The sequence below is a fragment of the Diabrotica undecimpunctata genome, chromosome 8, assembly GCF_040954645.1.
Source record: "Diabrotica undecimpunctata isolate CICGRU chromosome 8, icDiaUnde3, whole genome shotgun sequence".
Lineage (NCBI taxonomy): Eukaryota > Metazoa > Arthropoda > Insecta > Coleoptera > Chrysomelidae > Diabrotica > Diabrotica undecimpunctata.
This window is the reverse complement of record NC_092810.1, coordinates 45700392-45722699: the sequence shown is the minus strand read 5'-3', so window position 1 is coordinate 45722699 and position 22308 is coordinate 45700392. Positions and strand designations below refer to the sequence as shown.

Here is a 22308-nt window from a genome sequence, read left to right as displayed (position 1 = left end):
AATCAAACAGACACGTAGCTATTTCGTTTAAGCCGCGGTTGGCGATAGCCTCGTGCCAAAAGTAACAGTAACCACACTTTTGTACCATCTGAAAAATTGTAAAGTTGAAGCAGTTCAGGCGGCATTTATAGTAGAAGCTTGAAACATCTCCACAAGGTGTAGGAAGGATGCAAATTAAAACAATCTACCAATACTTGAGAATCATCTTTTGCTCTTGGTACATCTTGTGCTTTTTCTTCTCTGCTTCTAATTTTATTATGGATATGTTTATTATAAGTTTGATCAAGAGTAGCTTGCTGCTCAGCAGAAGAATTTTTATATGATTCACAAACCGCGCACTGATCTTTTTTTGAAAAATATGCTCGTAAGTGCATTTTTTAGCCACAGGCCTTCCTTCACTCTCTTCCTGTAGTTTGTAGTAGCGATACATTTGTCCTAAAGTAAGTGAACCATCTATGTATTCCTTTGTAGTTTGTGCTCTGAGATAATGTGATTCTACCCTTTAGAAAGAATTTAAGTGCTCTCTTATTTTATTTTTCACCGGTCCAGTAACCGTTTCTCGTTTCATAAAATTTCCTCTCTTATCCTTTTCCACAGATCCTTTACCATCTAATTGTCGCAAATGTCCAAGGTATTCATGAAAAACTTATTGCAGACTTTAACTTTTACACCGTGTATTGTTAAAAAATATGCTAAATTCATACCGCGGTTACTGCCTTCAACCGTTCTTCTGTATTTAGTAACCAACTTTTCCAAATGGAAAGCAACAAATTGTCTTTGAAGAGCGATGTCTTTCAAATTCCAGAAACGTGAATGTATATCATATCTATCAGCATTGCTGAATTTTTGGCTGCATTTTGTACGACATTTTTCTCCACATGCAGGTTTTAAAGTCTTCCCACGTTTTTCTTTGTTGCCTTCTGTAATATAAGGTAGTCCAGAGTTAACTCTCAGTTTCTTAATATTTCTTTTCCATTCACTTGGTTTCCGCAATTTTTTTCGAGAATTATGAATTTCAGTTACCGTACCTGTTATCTTAATGCGTACATTCCTGTCAATAATTTCATTATCTTCCGTTATTTCGGTATCAGAATCTGCTACGTTATTTTCATTTCCATTTTTATTTTCACTATCAGTGCTTAAAGAAGTATCAGGTGAGTAGTTACTGTCTGCCACAGAGTCATCAAAAAGTTATGGTTAATTTGAAAAGTTGCCGTTGGATGTTCACATTATTTATAATTACAGACAGAGCGATATTTTCATCCAACATACAAAATAAATCATTCTGTTTCTATTGGTCTCTCATTTCTAATCAATTGAAAAGAAAATGTGCTGTGCTTTTTGCCTAATTCCATACATATCTAATGTATACATACGTACATTAATATTTAATACAGTTCTGTAATTATATTTTAAGCAATGTTAAAAACAGTACTGTTTTGATATTAGTTCATAAACTAGAACAAAAAATAAAATTTTGAAAAGTGTATTATTAGAAAATATACCTGCTCTATGTAATCATCTTGGCGAGGGTCTGTATGTAGCTTTTCTTTATGTTCAAATGTATTTGCCGTATGATTTGATTGCACGGGTAACGCAACCGGAGTAAGCTAAAAAATTGCATACATTAAGTAAAACCTCACTGTGATTTTTGTATAAATACAAACCTCCGTCAACACAAAGGGTATGTCATTCATAACCTCAAAAACCTCTGAATTGTCTCTCAGATTCTCACCATTTTTAATTTGCAAAGCTAGTCCAAGCATTTTTCTTGCCCTTGACATCTTGTTTGATAATAAAGTTAATAATAATATCACTATACACTGTTTTCAGACTTTAAATCAAATAGTTTTACACTAAAAACTTGGATACCTCGTGCATAAATAATTGAGAACTGATAAAATCGTACCACTAACCTAACAATGTCTGCAGTTATGGCCGTATTGAATTACATCGGTTGTATTGTAGCGGAGTGTATTATCGCCACACCTCCTAGTTATGGCCATATTGCATTTCAAAATCCTACAGTGTAATACCGAAGTATCTTACTTTATACTTATCCAAGACAATATTTCAGTTAAGGCTGTATTGCATTAGATGGGGTATTATATAGGCAACCTTTTTAAAGCCTTAACTCAAAATTAGAATTTTTGCAGTTGTGGCACTATTGAACTAGATGTACGATTGGTTCATCTGTTATTACTAAAATTATTCATTGACTAAAAGCATTCGACTAATTTATTTGTTACTAATTCGGTACTACTAAAAACAACTCACTTATCATGAATATGATTTTTCAACTATCGAATAATTCGAAAAATTTAGCAACCATTCAATTCTTTAATAGTTCCCAATACTTACGCACGACAACAATATCAACAAAAGGAAGAGGTTAGTAACGAAAATGATGGATAGAAAACAGTTCAAAACAAAACGGTTCAATGACATAAGCCAAACAAATAGACCTAAACCACTCAAGGGCTCAAACCAAAATTGTGCACTTAACGTATTTACGCATGCCTTTGTCATTGAAAGGCGATAATGGAAGCGACATTCTGGGTACAATGGATACAATGTATGTCATCGACGGGAAGCACTTGTTACACCGACTCAATTGACATCGCGGTGAACTATTTTCATCTATTTGCAATAACTACATCACGTACGTTTGATCGAAATATAAATTCAATACCTTAATCCTATTCGGATATCCTGAAGATGTAGCAAACCTTAGTACCAAACATGCAGAGCGATCCCCACGATCTTCTGCTTCATTAGACATACTTTTTGACAATATAATGATTCCAACTGTGTCACAAGATAAATTCCTGGGAAATGATTCGAACAAGAACCGCCTCATTAGAATGTTGAAGCCAAAATTTGAAGCTGATAATTTCATGGTCTCACAAACCTCGGAAGATGCGGATACGCTAATCATTATAATCAAACTTATATTTTCTAAAAAAATGAAAAGGGAAAATTTCCCAACAAATATATTCCACTAACAGTATCACATATAAAACTTCTACAGATCATATTTTATTTTTGTATGATTTCATTGGCTGTTATACAACATCTGCATATTTCTATCAATGAAAAATGAAACTCATTAATGTACTCCGAAAAAATCCCAGTTTAAACGACGTTATTCTTCTTCTTCTTCTTAACATGCCATACACCCAAGTGCGTAGGCGACTATCTCATTACTAGAATTCTGTTCTTGGCGGCGTGGCACAGCTCGCCTGTATTGTGTATTCCTGTCCATTCTTTAATATTCCTTAACCAGGATAATTGTTTGCGGCCGGCTCCCCTCCTACCTTCGATCTTCCCTTGTAGGATTAACTGTGGTATTTCATATTTTGCTCCTCTCAATATGTGCCCAAGGTATCTAATCTTGCGTTTTTTAATTAATTCAAAGAGTTCTCTTTCCACGCCTGCTCTCTTAAGGACGTCATCGTTTCGAACTCTATCCACCCAAGGTATGCGCATCATTCTTCTCAATGACCACATTTCAAATGCTTCAAGTTTGTTGATAGATGTTTTTTTCAAAGTCCACGTTTCCATGCCACAAAGCAAGATGGACCATATGTAGCACTTGACGTTATTCTGGTATTTAAAAATCCAAACGCTAATCCGGAGATCATTGCTAAAGCAGGAGAACGTTTCCTTCTTGAACTATACGGTTGCAGTGATGTTAAAAGTAAGAAAAATATGTCTTTAAACGAGTATAAATATGCATCCTTCACAAAATCAGCATATAAAAGTAAATTTAATATTGTGTCGCCACCACCAAAAGAAGCAGCAGCACGACAACATTCATTCTGAAGCTATCACCAGGTTCAGCAGTGAGAATGAACAAAATACAGAACAATGGGGATGGAACAGAAACAAAAATGGGCTAATTCCGGTTACGACACTCGAGCCCCAGCTCCAGAATCCTTGTTAAAACTTATTTCTTGTAAATGTAAGATGTCAGAAAGCCTGCGGATGCAGAAAAACTGGGTTAACACATTCATTGCCAACTTGGACGGGAGAGTTATACCCGTGAGTCAATTCTATTTTTTTATTGCAGTTGGCAGTTTTTTTTTATAATTACCTCTCAGAGTAGTATTTTATCTTAGATTTTAACAATTTATATTACAGAAAAAAAAAAGAAACCCGTCAGGCGCGATGTCGGCACTGGACAATGTTTGTAAAATTGCATAACGCGCCAAGTGCGGTGTATAAAAAAATATTTTAATATAACATGGAGTTAGATACAGTCCGGTACCTTCAGGACATTGGGATCATTAGTAAACGGAATCCTTTCTGACTTTACCATTAGTCCAACATACCTGACATCGTCTTCTTTTCGCCTTTCTATTTTTACCTTTGAAGAAATATTCTGGCAGATGGTATACTTTAAATCTTGGAATGGGTTCTGCAGTTGGTGGCCCAAGTAATTTTTCAATGACCGCAAGCCGAAAATCGTAGTAATTTAATTTGTTTCAATTATTGCCGTTATATAGAAACCATGAATTGAAGATCATGATTTGACACATAATGCATAGCAACTTTCTCATACCAAATAAGAGTTATGCTCGCAACTCTAGTAAGATAACATTTGATTTATGACAAACCCGACAGAAAATAGTTATACTTATTTATGAGTTGTAGTTTCTGCTTCACTTGACCTCGTTTATTCCTAGGTTCTTACAGTTCTTCATTAAATTCACTGGATATGGCGAACACCTTCCTACGGTCCTTCCACTTTGCGACACATATGCCTCGAGAATTATACTGGTTGACCACTTCCCTTTTTTTCAATGTTTTTGCTAAAACTTCAGGCGGATTTCCTTTTCGATTAACCCTTATTATGCCCATATCATATATTTGGTTATTCAATAAAGTCTCAGTGAGATTGACAATATTATAGAAGTTGCCCATGTAGACCGCATGGCCAGCACCAGGTTTTTCTTCTAATAAACATAGAACCAGCTTTTCAGTATGTTGCCAACTTCCTATCTGTACATCAACTGAACCTGAGTAGACAACAAGTTTTAATACCAGCCCATTCGGCTCACATAGTGAGTACAGCTTTACACTAAACTTGTATCGCTTCTTGATGTATTCCCGAAATTTTAGGCGGCCGAAATTTTAGGAATGAGAGTTCTTTATTGGGGTAATAAACTGCATTCATTCCATCATTAAAAAAAATCAATCAATGGCTTGATTTTTCCGAGTTGTGTTCGAGTGACGATTTTGGCGTTTTTCGAATTGCAAATCTCTTAAAATGAGAAGAAATATGTTTCGGCTCATAAAGCTTGAAAATGCAGTCAAATTAATGTTCTTCTTCCAATAATCGTTAGGTCGATTTACTCGAATTGTTCCCGTATAAAACATCAAACCGAAAAACTTTTGGAGTCAACAGGTAACTCGAGGAGACGCTGAATTTTGACAGTTATAACTACCTGAAGATTCATCACTAGAACTAGCTTCGTCAATATAGTATGGATCATCTTCAGCATCAGACTCTTCTAAAAGTTGTAGAAGTTCTTGATCAGACAATAGCTTTCTGTGCCAAGCTTGATCATGCTTTGCAATTTTTTAATAAGAACTGCAAATAAATAACTACTTTATACTAAAACAAATCCTCGACAGGAGCCAATGAACGTACTTGGAGCGTTTAGATTAAATACAGGTTACTACTTCATGTGATTTTAGCTCAAAATACTGTTCAAAAATGCTACTATATAAGGAAATACTGAAACAAGACCATAATAGGTACATTTTCCAAAGTCCAAATAGATTTTGCAATATCCTTCCCTCAAACGATTCATCTGAATTACGTAAGGTCACACACACATACTCGGAACTAAGCTTCTCTCGTTAACACAATAACATATACTAAATATCTGACACAATAAAATTCGTTGCAGTCGTGAAGCCGGCTAATATTTAAACCAATAAACATAAACTCTCGAAAACGCGCCAGGCGCGTTGGTGGCACATGGCGGAAATTTCGAACAATGCGCGAGGTGCGTTCTCGGCAACGAATGTGTTAAAATGCTCCGTTGCATTGTAATAATTCTCAAGTTCCATGATATGATTACGATGAAGAGGAAGAAACGTCGATTATTTTCGAGCAAATTTTTGATAAAATCGAAAACGAAGTGGCTTGTAATGAGTCTGATAATCGCATCACAATTGATGTGAACGAAACTTCGGTCTGCAACGTTTCGATCGGTGTCCAAAACGAACTCGTCACGCCTGGTCCATCAAGAACAGCAAAGGAGATTGCGCTAAATTTCGAAAGTGTGCATCACATGTAAATTAGGCCTACAAGAGACCCCACGATAAAAAACGCGCCGCTTACTCTACCTTCAGGTGGTTTAGAAATTATTTTTTTTTCCAAAACGCATATTGAAATGTACTTTGTGGTACACTTCTATTTTGTATACTTATATTTTTCTCTTGAAATGTGTCGGAAGGGAGATATTATAAAGAAACTGTTATTGAACGCCATTTTTCCAATATGGCCGCGGTTGAAATTCGTAAAGTTCATACCGAAATCTACAAAATTACTAATTTTCAAAACTCCCGGAAAACTTTTCGGGTAAAACTACCAAATGACTGGACTGTAATACCAAATCTAAATAAACTTTAAACAGTGTCGGAGATACATAAAAACCTTGTCGAAGACATTTTGAAACCTTAAAGCCCTACCAAACTTTAGTACCTACCTTCTTTTATGTGATTAAGACTTCCCTCGTAAAGAGATTTTATGTTGAGTTTATTAGTTGCCTGTATATATCGTTGTCCTCGAGTTCTGTCCAAAGTTTGTTTACTACTTTTGTAAACCTTTTTAAGGTCTACCAAGAGAGCGTGAACTTCTCTGCTTTTGTAATTTTCAAGTATATTTTCTAAAAATCTATTTTCCTATCATTCATTTGGGTAGTAATGAAATAAATGAACTGGGAAGAAATTTGTTATGAAAGCAATTTTATTCAAACTAAAATAATTATTTAAGAGATTTTGTTGAGTTTATTAGTTGCCTGTATATATCGTTGTCCTCGAGTTCTGTCCAAAGTTTGTTTACTACTTTTGTAAACCTTTTTAAGGTCTACCAAGAGAGCGTGAACTTCTCTGCTTTTGTAATTTTCAAGTTTATTTTCTAAAAATCTATTTTCCTATCATTCATTTGGGTAGTAATGAAATAAATGAACTGTGGAGAAATTTGTTATGAAAGCAATTTTATTCAAACTAAAATAATTATTATTGGATATAAAAAATTAAAAATAGGTCTCAACAGGCTGTTAATGAGGAAGTGAATCATAAAATGGACATCCTTCGGTATGACCGCCTTCAGTTGCTGAAGATGCTCCCATTTTGGGTCAGCAATTTTTATTCTTGTCCTGTATGAATCAGAATAGACAAAATTACCCAACAGAAATTTTGGGCGACGTGGTAGTATCTGGAATTCTTCATCAAAATTCAATTTGTGTTTTCACAGTTCATTTCAGTTGGTAGATATAAATAATGGCACACATCATTCACGGTGGGGTCGGATACATTTTTTCCAGGTCTGATTGAGGAGTATAATTCATTGTAAAGATCGAATGAAAGGCCTTGAAAAGATCGAATGCTATGGAGTGAGCTCTGTATGGACATGGTTTCAGCCTAGCTTCTCTTGTTACTGAACATAGTCAGATGGCAAGTATATTTCTCTGTTGGCAAGACGTCTTTCTATACTTGCATGTACAGAGTCCACTTCCATTTGTGTGTGACCGACATGCAGATATTTCTGGTGAATAGTTAAATTTGTCTCTACTACTAAATTTAAAAGAGCGTTCGATAAAACTTTATTCTTATTTTAGTAGCCACAACCGTCATTCCACATTTTTATAATTTTAGGAATTGTTGGCTTTCAGTTCCTTATCAACTCCTTCAAATGTGAAATCAACAAACTTGTGAAGTTTGATCATTTCAGTTACCCTTCAACCTCGCTCCACCAGTAACAGTCTACTTCTGCAATTATTTAAATTGTACACAGTATAATTCAGTATGTTTACATAGTTTGGTTTTGAAATAAACTGCAGAAGCTTTTAAAAATGGGCATAACTTGACTGCTGGCACATCGACACACAACGCAACAAATTCATTTCCAGCAGCTTTGCGTTTGTCATTTTCTTTTTCTTGACGTGCTCCATCCTTGGCTTCAACGTGCTTTGCATACAGCTCTTCTGACGTACTACCGACTTTGTATTGGCAACACTCATCACATTGATCTTTTCGTCGCTGAAACAATGCAACATTCATCTCACACAGAATTTTATTAAATGTAAATCTGCTTAATGGTTCATTGCCAGAATCATCACATTTGGCCTTGTACAGTCTGTACAACTCCATTTCTGAGTGGAAAGTATTTTCTAAATACAATTTTCCTGTCTTTCCGACAGTAGTGTGAAGGGGTTTTTGGAAGTGAGTTAACAAAGGAAATAGCAAAGTCTCCTTTAGTACCATTATTTCCAATATATATTTGCCGGCTAGGGTTATCACATGGAAGCTTTTGGTTTATACCATGAACAACCAAGGAGGATTCCATTTTTTTTTTATTGCTTTTGAACATAGAACTTTTCCACAGCAGGATTTTAGCAATTGACATAGGAGGTGTTTATAGTTTTCAATTTAAAGCTGTTATTTGTTTTTGTATTTCCATAGGAGGTTTGTCAAGCAGGCACAGCTATATTTTGTAGAGATATTCAACAAAAACCCAAATTTGATACTTTTTGACATAGGTTTCCATCCTGCACAATTGATATGTCAATTTATATATGTGCAAATCCATAAAGGTGGGAGGCCTAGTTTGTAAACATCAATGCTTTCACTTGAATTATTTTAATATTAACATAAAATGTAGAAATGACAAATATCAGTAAGGCTTACATATTTTACTTTTGTTTCAGAAGAAGAAAAGCACATACGAGGTTTTGGAAAAGTTAGAGAATGAGATAGTCTCTATAGAAGAATTTGGCAGAAGTACAGAACTGTACAGGAAAAAAATAATTGGTAGATTTATATTGCTAGCCGTTTTAACTTATTTTATACTAGCCTGTTTAATTTATTATTATTACAATCGGATATCATCAAACAACAAACTCATCTACATCTTACCTCTCGTGGCATTCCCTTTCATGTAAGTGAACTTTTTTTTTAATAATACATAATTAGATTAGCTCTCAACTGGCATTATTTAACTACGATTAACTGATAGTTTATACACTTATGTGTAAACGTCGCGCGTCGGTCGATCCAGGTCTATTTTTCAAGGGAAAAAACTTTAAGGGAGATGTCAGTGTTAGATCACATATTAATGTAAAAGGGATCAGTAAATGCAAATAAGAAACACTAATTATAAGGTCCTGATCGACAGGCGAGTAAAACTGCGCTTTTGTGGCTCGTCGGTAAATCTCGCCAGTGTATCACTGCAATACCGCGGTTTTATATACCGATGAGCCTGGCTTGTGGCTCGTCAGTTTGTTTTATTTTTTACTTGGCTCGTCATTTAAAATCGCGCGTGTATCACTACTGGCGAGCAAAACCGGCAGTTTTCAGCGAGCGTTGAAGTGAAAAAATCAGGTTTTAATCATGGATATGCGAACTCTCAGCCACGACTTTTTATTAGAATTTATATATTGTTTACGAGACTGTGTTTGTTTATGGAAATGTACATCGCCAGAATACAAAAACAAAACAACTCGACTTACCGCATATGTTAAACTTTTAAATACCCAACCTCTAGGGCGCCTCCGCTTTTTTTTTTGTAATTTCGTAGTATGCTATAGCGAAGTAACAAAACTTCACTTTCAGTTGAACACGACATGTTAGCTGTGGACGGTGGACAATGACTGTTTTGCTCGCTAGTCGATGAGCACCAACGAGCCGCGAGTAAAACCGTCGTTCTTAAAACCGCGGTATTATGGCTCGCACGTCGATCACCCACTATAGTATAAAAAAACTGTATGTACTATAAACCGTTCGAATTAATTGGGCCAAATAAAAAAAAACATTTTTTTTTTCTAAAACCTTCTTCTTCTTAGGGTGCCTGTCCGTTCCGAACGTTGACGATCATTCTGACTATGATGACTTTGTTGATTGCTATGCGAAATAGCTGTGTTGAGGTCTTTATATACCATGCTCTCAGGTTAGCAAGCCAGGATATTCTTCTTCGTCCTGGGGCCATTTTTCCTTCAATTTTACCTTGCATAATGCATTGAAGTAGCTCGTATCTGCCTTGATTTCTCATTATATGTCCCAAGTACTGTAGCTTACGGCTCTTCACGATGTTGACCAAATCCGCAGTTGTGTTCATCCTCCGCAGTACTTCTTCATTGGTGACTTTGTCTGTCCATGGTATCTTCAGGATCCTTCTTTATGACCATAGCTCAAAAGCCTGAAGTTTTGATAGAGTTTCCGCCTTTAATGTCCAAAGCACTGTACAAAAACTGCACAAAAACGAAATAAAAATACTTATAGGAGACTTAAATGCCAAAGTGGAAAAGGGTAGATGTGGAGAAACCGTAGGACCCTTTGGACTGGGGGAACGAAACGAACGCGGAGATCGCCTGATCACCTTCGCTGTGGAAGAACAACTGGTAATTACCAACACTTTCTTTAAACTACCAGCTAGGAGATTATATACGTGGAGATTACCTCAAGACACCCCAGATCACATCATCAGAAACCAAATTGATTACATTATGGTGAATAAAAGATTCTGAAACGCAATAAAATCAGCCAAAACATATCCTGGTGCTGATATCGGGTAGGACCATAATCCACTGGTAGTTAACATCAGACTAAAGCTGAAGAAGATAGATAGTGCAAAAGAAAGAAAACACGATTTAGGACCATTAAAAAAATGAAGAGACCAGGCACCAGATACAAACCTATATAGAAAAAGAATTAAAAAATACAGACAAAGCTAATGAACCAGATAACGAAATGGCAAAACTACAACAAATTAACCAGACAATCCTAGATAAATATCTTCGCCCAACAACGGTTAAAAAGAAAGAGTGGATTACTGATAAAATCCTAAATATGATGGAGAATAGAAGAAGAGCTAAAAACAGAGACATGTGGGAGTATAAACGAATTGACAAAGAAATGAGAAAAACTATTAGAGAAACCAAAAACAAATGGTTGGAAGATCAATGCAGATAAATAGAATCATTGGAAAGTAGACACGACTCGTTTAATCTCCACAAGAAGGTAAAAGAGGCAGCAGGAATGTACAAACCCAAGAGATCAGGACATATGACTGATGATCATGGCGACCCGGTAATAGACATTGAACAAACAAATAATATATGGAAGAGATACGTTGAGAAGACATTCGATGACGACAGAGATAACAACCAGATAATTATGGAATACGACACAGGACCACCAATCACTCAAGACGAAGTCAAAGCCGCAATTAAAGCAACCAAAGTAGGCAAAGCACCAGGGCCCGACAACTTTCATTCATAATTTAAAAACGAAAATCCGTTTATTGAGATTCTACGTATTTACAGTGCTGCTCTATGGGGTTGAATCATGGACACTAACCGAGGCATCCATGGGAAAACTCGAGGCGTTTGAGATGTGGTGTTATAGACGGATACTGAGGATCTCCTGGGTGGACCGAATAACAAACATTGAGGTTCTACGTCGGATGGATAAAACATGTGAAATTATATCCACAGTGAAACAACGCAAGCTAGAATATCTTGGACATATAATGCGAAACGATCATAGATATAACCTGCTGCAACTTATATTACAGGGAAAGGTCTACGGAAAGAGGGGACCAGGAAGAAGAAGAATATCTTGGCTCCAGAACTTACGAAAATGGTTTTCCTTAACCACTTCAGGACTATTTCGAGCTGCTTAAGTTAGAATTGCCATGCTAGTAGCCAACATCCGTAACAGATAGGCACCACGAGATGAAGAAGAACAGAAGCACTTAGTACACATAACATTTAAGGAGCCTTATTTTTGTTTCTAGGGTGAGGTCATGGCTCTTGAACACAGAACTCATAGTCAAGAATGCACTTTTTGCCTTTCAGATGCGACATTTAATCTCTTGGGTATTGTCCCATGACTCATTGATTATAGTTCCCAAGTTGTTGTATTGTGAGACACGTTCAATTCTCATTTGGTTCACATACAGATTTGGTCCAGTTATGCTTTCCTTGCTTATGATCATTAGCTTGGTTTTGCTGGTGTTTTTGACCAGTCCATATTTTCTACTTGTTTCCGTTATTTTGTTCATTAAGTTTTGCAGCCCTTCTATGGTATTGGAAAACACTATTGTATCATCTGCATACCGTAGATGAAGCCTTATCTAAAACTCACCTAAAACCTTAGCTTTTAATAATTATATACCAAGTAGACTTAAAGTCTACATGTGTGTATATTAGTACGAAGTATATCATTCTTTAACAGAAATGACCTCTCTAACACGTCTTGGCATTGAATACACATTATATTCTTTTTTGTGACCACTCATCCATCTAAGAATTCGCATTTCCGCCACATACATTAGTTGTTCCTCTTTATTTATAACATACAGTTCTGTACATTATAGTTGGTCTGATGGCAGTTTTACAGAATTTTTCCTTTAGTTTCATTGAAATATTTCTGTCACACAATATACCACTTGCTTCCGTCTACTTTATCCAACCCATTCTATTCTAATTCTTACAGTCCTACTAAGTTTTAAACCGTTTTCCTCAAGAGCTTGTCTCCACTGTTCCAGTTTTTATTCTCATAAATCTCATTCGATTTTTCCTTCAAACACTACATCATCAGCACACATTAATTGGACCTAAACCAGGGTGTCCTAGTTGTTACTCTGTGATACATGTCCTTCGCAATCTTCGCATTTTCACCAGGAACTCCTTATTGAGCACTCACCACAGAATCTCTCTAGGAACTCTATCATATGTTTTCTCAAGATCAATGAATACCATATAATCATTTGTTTCCGTATTGCATCAGTGAAAGATACAAGGGATAGGGAAACTCCCCCCCTCCAAGAAGGCCATAAAAAACATTTATGTCTTTTATGTAGTTTGGGTCCCCCTCCCCCCTCCCCAAATTATAAGTTCCACTCCCAAGGCAAATGTCTACATCTGCCACTGAGCTTTTGTTGATCTGCCTTGCATACAATCAAACTGATATTGGATATTTCGGTTTCATCACATATCTGTCCACACTTTCCTATGAATATCATCTGGTCCAACTGCTTTGTCTTTCTTTATTTTTTGAAGTGATTGAACAACCTTCTTGTTTGTTATTTTGGTGACCATTGTTGTTACGGTCTGTTAGGCCAACTGGTTTTCTCTCAAATTATTTATTTAATAAACTGTCAAAGTACTTTTTCATCGTTTTTTGACAAAATTTTAAAGGAAAAAATATTTTATTATTTTCGTCTCGGATACATCTAATCTGATTAAAATTTGGTTTCTTTGCTCTATGTTCAGCTATTTTATATATCTTTGTATCCTTCTATCTATCCTTCCCCGGTATCAGGTTGATAGTATAGATTTGTTTATGCTTCTGGTTTAGTCTCTGTTGCTGATACTTTCGCTTCCTTTTTGGTACCAAATAGTTTTGAAGATCTATGTCTGACCTATTTTCTTTTCTGTTTATATAATTTTCTCTTCTCTTTTTTCTTGAACATCCTTTGACCACTACCGGGTCTCTTTATTCTCGACTATTCAAGTATCTCAATAGCAGTATCTCTAATAATACTGGCCATTGTCCTCCAAATTGTATTAGGATTTCCTTTCATGTTCCAGCACGTTTTTCCACTATTTTTCCACTGTAAGTAAAAAGTTTAATGTGGTAAATATAAATATATTTATCGTTGAATACATTTTTTGTCTAAAACGATTATAATGGATTTCCTATATTTGTGTTAAAGATGCTAGGTAGTTGGTAAATTTACCAAAACTAAATCTTGAAAACGTTGAATGTAGAGTACGAATTCAGGGGGAACTGTCTGAAACTTTTAAAACAAATAACGGGCTGCGCTAGGGAGACCCTCTCCTGTATACTGTTCAATCTTACTCTGGAAAAAGTAATATGTATGTCACAAATCACAACCATTGGTTCAATATATAAAACATCAGTGCAAATCCTTACTTATTCTGATGATATCAATATTATTGGGAGAACGGAAAACGCTTTACAAGCGGCGTATGTAGCATTAAAAGAATCAGCTACAAAATGGATTGAAAAATAAACACCAACAAAACGAAGTATATGAAAATAAGCACGCAACCACAAATCCTACGACCACTTGTTATAGAAAACGACGTCATCGAAGCAGTGAACGAATTTGTATACCTGAAAATAATACTACCGCAGAGATAAACCGCAGAATTTGCACGGCCAACAGATGCTATTTTGGGCTCAAAAATCCACAATTATATAGAGAAATACAAAAATAAAACTTTACAAAACATTAATATGCTCAGTCCTAATATATGGTTCAGAGACCTGAACTCTAACAATAAATAATGAAAACATGTTAGGATGTTTCAAAAGAAAAGTACTAAGGCGAACCTATAGAGCAGAGAATGACAATGGAGTGTGGAGAAGACGACACAACTTCGAACTTTATAAAATATACCAGAAACCAGATATCGTAAAACATATTAAGATAAGACGTCTGAGGTGGATAGGACATGTAATGCGGAATGAGACAAAATGGCCCAGCTAGAAAAACGCTCCTTGATAGACCCATTGGTCAGAGAAGAAGAGGAAGACCCAGAACAAGGTTCCTTGATAACATCGATGAAAACACGAGAAATATGGGAATACGTGCTTGGCGGAGGAAGGCGATGGATAGGGACGACCGGAGAGAAATTCTTTAGGAGACTAGGACTCACGCAGGGTTGTAAAGCCAGAGTGATGACGATGATGATGCTAGGTAGAGGTGAGGGGGCACCTTTCAACATTTTTTCCTCGCCCTCCACGCTTCTAAAGAAAACAAACAATATTTTGTTGTTCTGTAGTCCACTGGTGGACTTGCTTAAACAAATACAACAGGGATATTTGCAGTATTTTGGACACATTGCTAGAAGAACAGGTACGATGGAAAAACTGATAGTCGAGGGTAGAGTTGAAGGAAAGAGACCCAGGGGAAGATCTCCAAGCCGTTGGGTAGATCAAACAAAAATACTGATTAACCAAGGGTTACATGAAGCCGAACAACTAGCCCAGGACAGAGAAGGATGGAGAGAAATCGTGCAAAAACTGTAAAGGCCTGATGGTGTCACCACATCCCAAAAGGGATTAGGACTGAGGAGGAGGAGTCCACTGGTATATTTTGTGCAGTATTTGATGTTTTTTTCAACTATATATGTTATAACATAATTTTTTGGGAATTTTTTATTTTTTATTTTTGGGAATTTTATCGTTCAAAAGTACCCCTATGGGGTACTTTTGAACGATATTAGCTCACATTACATAAACTAACTAAACTTTATTAAAATAGTAAAAAAAATAATGACATTAATTTATCGAAAATTAAATTGACTTTGGTCATTTGGACAAACCTAAATTAAATTAAAGATTTGGTTCTTTTGGTGCCCTTAGTATTGGAGGGAGATGGCAGTTTCCGAATTTGGGCGATCGTCTATTTATATTGAGGAAATATTTTTAGGAAAATAGAATGTTGATCCTTTCTTTCTCATAAATGACACGTGTAATTCACTATGCGCTTTTTCGTTAATTTGTGCAACGTAGTGAACAACAGCTTTTTTTGTACAAAATTTAACAATGTCTTCGAAACACACATCATCAAAAACACATTCATTATCACCTAAATGATCGGAATAGGAATCATGAACTGAAAATGAATCACTTTCTTCTAAAAGCCCTAATTTTTTTTTCCTTATCTATTTTCTGTTGCTCTAAGGCCTCTTTTTCTGGCGTTTCAGTTAGAATTTTAGACCTGCCTCGCTTTTTACCGCGCAATTTTCCACTTCTAGCTGGTGCCTTCGGAAATGGTTGAACAGCCTCAAGAGGAAATAGGAAAGGCGGAAGCTTCAATAACAATTGTAGGTTGAGGAGTTCTAAAAGTACAAAAACTAGTTGATGGTTGCGGTTCAAAAGGTGTGTTTGAGGCTTCTATGGTTTGTTCTGCAATAGACCTGTCTGTGACGTTTGCTGCATCGAAAGTCTTCATCCGACAACGCATTTCTATTAAATGGTTATATCCCAGTTTTTTTAAGCCTGCTACTATATTTTTGATTTTAAAAGAGTTGTCAAAAGCCTGGCCCGCAAGTTCAACAACATTATGAATGGTAATGGTCTTACCGGGGTGTGAGAGTATCCAATCATTTTGAGCAACCTCATATTTTGCTTTAAATGGCTCCATAACAGATACATCCAACGGTTGTAACCGATGTGTACAATGCAGAGGAAAGGTAACCGTTATAATACCATTGGCTTTTGCATAAATAATGGCTTCCAGTGAGCGATGGCATTCGTGGTTGTTTAGGAGAAGTAAAATTGGGTCAGTCCCAGTGTATTTAGTGTTATCACCAAATATTCCAGCGTTTTTAGATAAAGCGATGCGTTCATCCATCCACTAGTTGGACCATTTACCAAGCCTAAACGACCAGATGAACAACCAACCATAAAAGTATCATGGAACCTCGCCCGAGGGAAAATAAAAAGTGGTGGTACGGTATTGACCGATCCGCTAACAATTCCTAGCATTGTTACCAGAAACAACCTGTTCCACTTGTTTTATTTCTTTTTTTGAGATTATATTCGGAGCTTGAACAACCGTCATTACATCAGTTTCGTCGAGATTGAAAACCCTATTTGCAGCGAAAGGATATTTCTGAAGAGCTCGACTATAGTTGTCATAAAATTCTAAAACATTAATTTTATTGAAACTGGTAGCTCTTGAAAGACTTGTGTTTTCTGGTTTGCATAGTGACAGTAATGAATGCCTCTTAATAAATCCCTTTACGAAATCCAAGCCTGCTATTTTATTAGTTACCCAAGAGTCTGGAAACTTTCTTTCCAGCCTAAAAATAAAGAAAACTTTTACAGCGCTGAAGTTATTTTAATGCATATTCGAAGGCCAATGTGCGTAGAATTTTTAAAATCAGCCCATAGTTTATTTGTGAGCATTTTAATATATAAGCCTTTAGAAGTTCTTCTTGTTCACTACTAAATACCTGCTGAAAAGTGTTCTTGGAAGAGAATTTTTCTTGGGGATTTGTAAAAGTATCACGATTGCCCAGTTTTTTCAATCGATAAAAAAGTGCAGTGTGAATTAATCCATAAACTTTGACAGCTTTTCTTAGAGGTAGGTCTTTTCTTTTTACGCATTCGATTGCTTTTAACATGTCTTCCTCGTTAAATTTGGTTTGGTTGGATTTTTTCCGTTATTTCTACCATTTTTAAAGTCTGAAATATAGTAGAAACCCTCAATTTAGAAGAGTGATATCATAGTTTAAACGCGGAATATCCTCAAATTTAAATGTACACAGCGGCCCTCGAAAACTGCCTGTTTTCTCGATTGCAATTTGCGTTTCCTCATAAGAAATTACAGAATATATAAAGTAGTATATTTATTTGTGCTTCTCTATAGAAAAACTGACCAGGAGTTGTCGTACAGTGTAGCCAAATCTTGTTCACAAGTAGTAATTATGGTCATACAAAACCTGTATTCTTCCACGCAGCGATTATTACCGTCATAAAAATACAAAAAACATGATTTTTTCAATAGTAAAAATTAAGCACAAAATTGTAATGAAATAAATTTTATTTATATATTCCGTTTCGTTACATATTTAAATTTATAAAATAAAAATCGATATTTTAAAACATTATTTTTCAATCGTTTGGCAATGTTGGAATTAGCGAGGAAATTCCGTTTACAATTCGGACGCAGACATGCCATAAAAACTAGTTTTTATTATTTTTTCGCCGGAGGAATGGTTCTTTTACATGGGCGTTTCTATGGGTAATGTATTTTGTGAGTATATTTTATGTGATAAGTTGGTAAACTTATTGTTGTCAATACTGTTTTAACAATAATGTATTGTAGTATTGATAAAACGTGTTATTGATAATAAGAGTGTTATATTTTGTCGTTTTATAGTAAATTTTTAGTTATATTCTTATACAGAATTGTTGAAATTATTGTATACATAGTATATACACAGATTATTGAAATACAATGGACGAAAAACCGAGTTGTTCCAAGAGAAGACAGCAAAATTCTGATGTTGATTCCAAAAATAAAAAGCCGCAAAAGAGACGGAAAATGTTAACGTCCGAGGGAAGGTAATGATACGAAACGTTTATGAAGGAATTGTCGGCAGAAAAATGGAATTAAATGTTAGCCAAGCGATCGACATTTGTAGCAGTTTAACAAAAGTATCCGTTAGCTGTATTTATCGTGTACTTAAAAATACATCGGAAAATAAAAAGCAAGAAAAAGGTAAAACTAGAGGTAGGAAAAGCATTGTTTTCGATGACGAGACAAGGAATATTATACGTCGAAAAATTCATTCATTTTATTTTCGAAGTGAAATTCCAACACTGAAAAAAATTTCTCAAGAGCTCAAAAACGATGACTCTTTACCCAAGATATCTCATAGGGTCTTAATCAGAACCATGCGCGAAATGAACTTTCGATATGTAAAACGCAACAGAAAAAGTATGCTATTACAAAAAAATGAAATTATTCTGTGGAGAAGAAAATATTTAGAAGAAATACGAAAAATTCGCAGCACTGGATGCAAAATATATTATTTGGATGAAACCTGGATTAACGAAGGTCATACAGTTGGAAAAGTTTGGCAACATTTAAATGTCAAAAGTAAACGCGAAGCATTTATAGAAGGCTGGTCTACAGGATTAAAAGCTCCATCAGGAAAGGGACGGCTTTTAATTATCACCCATATAGGAAGTGATACAGGGTTCTTTGATGATGGTTTGCTTCAATTTAAGTCAAAAAAAACAGGTGATTATCATAAACAAATGACTTCCGAAGTATTTGAGCGCTGGTTTAAGAGAATCTTACCAAAATTGGAATCTGGGTCTGTGGTTGTTATGGACAATGCGCCATATCATAGCCGCAGACTAGAACAATTACCGACGACGGCATGGCGGAAAGGGAGAATTCAAGAATGGCTTACAGAAAAGGGGATTGCATACGAAGAATCAATGCTCAAAATTCAACTGCTTGACATTGTACGGTTAAGGAAAAGTGAATATCTTAAATATGTTGTGGATGAAACTGCAAAAAATTATGGTGTCAAAGTTCTACGTCTACCACCTTATCATTGCGAACTTAATCCCATTGAACTTATCTGGGCGCAAGTGAAAGGAAAAGTAGCACGCAATAACAAAACGCTCAAATTAAACGAAGTTAAGGAACTTTTGATTCAAGCAGTCCTCCATGTAACTCCAGAGAAATGGGCTAAATGTATAGGCCACATAATTAAAGAAGAATATCGTATGTGGGAACTTGACACTGATGTCAAAGTTTTACTAGAGCCAATTATAATTACACCAGGTGAAGATAATGACAGCGATAGCAGCACTGCATCTTCAGATTTAGACAGCGAATAATATTTTCTAATAGTTTAGTAAGCATCAGCATAAAAAAACCAAAAACAAAAAAAAAACGAGAAGAACATAGTAAGTGTGTATAGTGTTTGTGTTTAAATAGAATAGTACAATGTTTTGTTACATCCAAAATTATTTTTATTTTGTTTTTATGGAATTTTATTTTATTTTATAGGATTTTATTTTGTTTTGTTTTATACTGTTTAAGTGTTTTGTTTATTTTATTTAATGGGACAGTATGGCTCTTGGCGAACACCCATTTAAAAAGTGACGCGCCACAAGACATACCTCTCGGGTGGTGGGGAAACTGTCTTAAAATTTGTTTTAAAAAAAATTCATTGTGTAACTCTTTAAGGACGGGTCACGTCAAAAGATGTTTTAGCGTAACTTCCGCGACAGCCTGGTGGCATCAGTAAGCTTTCTGCAAAATTACTTGTTTTTTATAGCTTTTTGTTTGTGTCATTCTGTATTTTTAGGAGACTGTATGGAATAAGCCACATAATATTTATTTATAGGTTTAATTTACTGATTTTTCGATCTCTATATAAAGAGATCGTTTTCAAATATACAAGTGATAGTTATATTTATTTTTCTATGGCTTTTTGCTTGCCGTTCTGTATATTTAGAAATAATGGTGGGAATAAGTATCAATATATTTAATTGAAATGTTTAATTTACTGACGTTTCGATGTCTATATAAAGAGATCGTTTTCAAATATACAAATGATAGCAATATTTATTTTTCTGTGGCTTTTTGCTTGTGGCATTCCGTATTTTTAGGGAGAATGTTGGAAATAAGCCACAATACATCTATTTACATATTTATTTTACTGACGTTTCGATCTCTAGTACAGAGACCGTTTTTAAAGTTAAGAAAAAAAAAAGAAAATAATATAAGAATATATAAATATATAATAATAAACAAATAAAATAAATATAACTATAATTTATATCTTTGAAAACGGTCTTTGGATATAGAGATGGAAACTTCAGTAAAAACCTGCAGATAAATATATTGTGGCCTATTTTGAACAATAATATTTAAACAATATAATATAATTAAGGTTGAAATAAAAGCGAGTGTACGCCACTGGATTTTCATACGTCTTTCCCCACTTCTACGCATTCAAACGATGACTCACTCTCCCAAATAGTGAAATTAGAGTTTAGTTTAGTAACGATAAATAAAATATTTTTGGAATTGGGGCACCATTGACCACTGTTCAAATGTGCCTCATGTGGTCTGTTCAATTGTACCCCAACTATAAAAAAATGACATCATATTTAAAAGATATTTATATAACTTACGTTGCAAAAAACGTCTAAGCTGCACGACTCTGGTACAAGTCACCCTGTGAAATACAACCGGTACACAAATCCGTGTATTTAAGTTGGGGAACGAAAAAATTATCCACGTACTTCCTTATAACAGAACACGGCACAAAAACACAACCGGCCTATACACAAGCTAACGGTGGACTGATTTCAAATTTAGTTTGGATGATTTGAATAGGATTGAATAAATGTTCGACACTGTTGCCAAGTCACATTACCACGATATTCGGTATCTTCTTCTTATGGTGCCTATCCGTTACGGATGTTGGACACTAACATGGCTTTTCTGACTTTGTTGACTGCTGCCCTGAAAAGTCCGGTAGTGGTTAAGCAGGTTAACCATTTTCGCAGGTTATGCAGCCAGGATATTCTTCTTCGTCCTGGACCTCTTTTCCCATGCACTTTACCTTGAAGTATGGTCCGAAGTAGGTCATATCGTTGTTCATTGCGCATTATATGGCCCAGGTATTCTAGTTTGCGACGTTTTATGGTTACGACTAATTCGCGCTCTTTACCCATTGTATGTAGTACTTCTTCGTTGGTAAATCTGTCTATCCAGGAAATCCTCAACATGCGTCTATAGCACCACATCTCAAATGCTTCGAGTCTCTTCAGTGATGCTTCAGTTAATGTCGATGACTCCACGCCATATAAAAGAACGGAGAATACGTAGCATTTTAGTAAACGAACTTTTATTTCCAATTTTATATCGTGGCTGTTAAAGATTTTTTTCATTTTGACGAAAGCTGATCTTGCCTTCTCGATCCTTATCTTAATTTCCGTCGATTGGTCCCACTGTTCATTTAAGTTTACACCCAGATAACAAAAGTTGGTGATTTGTGTTATAGGTTATTGGTTAACTAGTAATTGACCAGGTGGTATCCTATTCTTGCTTATAACCATGTATTTGGTTTTTTTGATGTTAAAATCAAGCCCAAATCTGCTACTTACTTCTGCCACCCTGGCGACAAGTGTCTGCAGACCTTCAAGACTGTCTGCAAAAATGACAGTATCATCAGCTTATCTTATGTTGTTCAATCGTTCTCCGTTTATAAGTATTCCCTCGTCTATGTCCGTTAGCGCTAGGTTCATAATGTGCTCTGAATATGTATTGTACAATAATGGGGACAATATACATCCCTGCCGCACACCTCTTTTTATCTTTATGTCGTCTGTTAACTGATCTCCAACTCTAACAGCTGTAGTTTGTTCGTAATAGATATTGTTTATTATACGGCGATCTCTGCTGTCTAGACCAATTGAATTTAATATTTTCATCAGTTCGTCATATTTTATTCTATCGAACGCTTTCTGGTAATCAACAAAACACACATATTA

At 35.5% G+C, this 22308-nt stretch overlaps 1 protein-coding gene across 2 annotated transcripts in view; it reads left to right on the top strand.

The window, feature by feature from the left end:
• Lnpk (zinc-ribbon metal-binding protein lunapark) overlaps positions 1-22308 on the top strand; it is a 72078-nt gene that overhangs the window by 17474 nt on the left and 32296 nt on the right. The window contains exon 2 of one of the 2 annotated variants that reach the window (XM_072540194.1): positions 8949-9175. In XM_072540194.1, coding sequence (XP_072396295.1) covers positions 8949-9175 — 227 coding nt within the window. Of the gene's footprint in view, positions 1-8945; positions 9176-22308 lie in introns of both variants that reach the window. The other variant, XM_072540193.1, reaches the window with a different exon arrangement.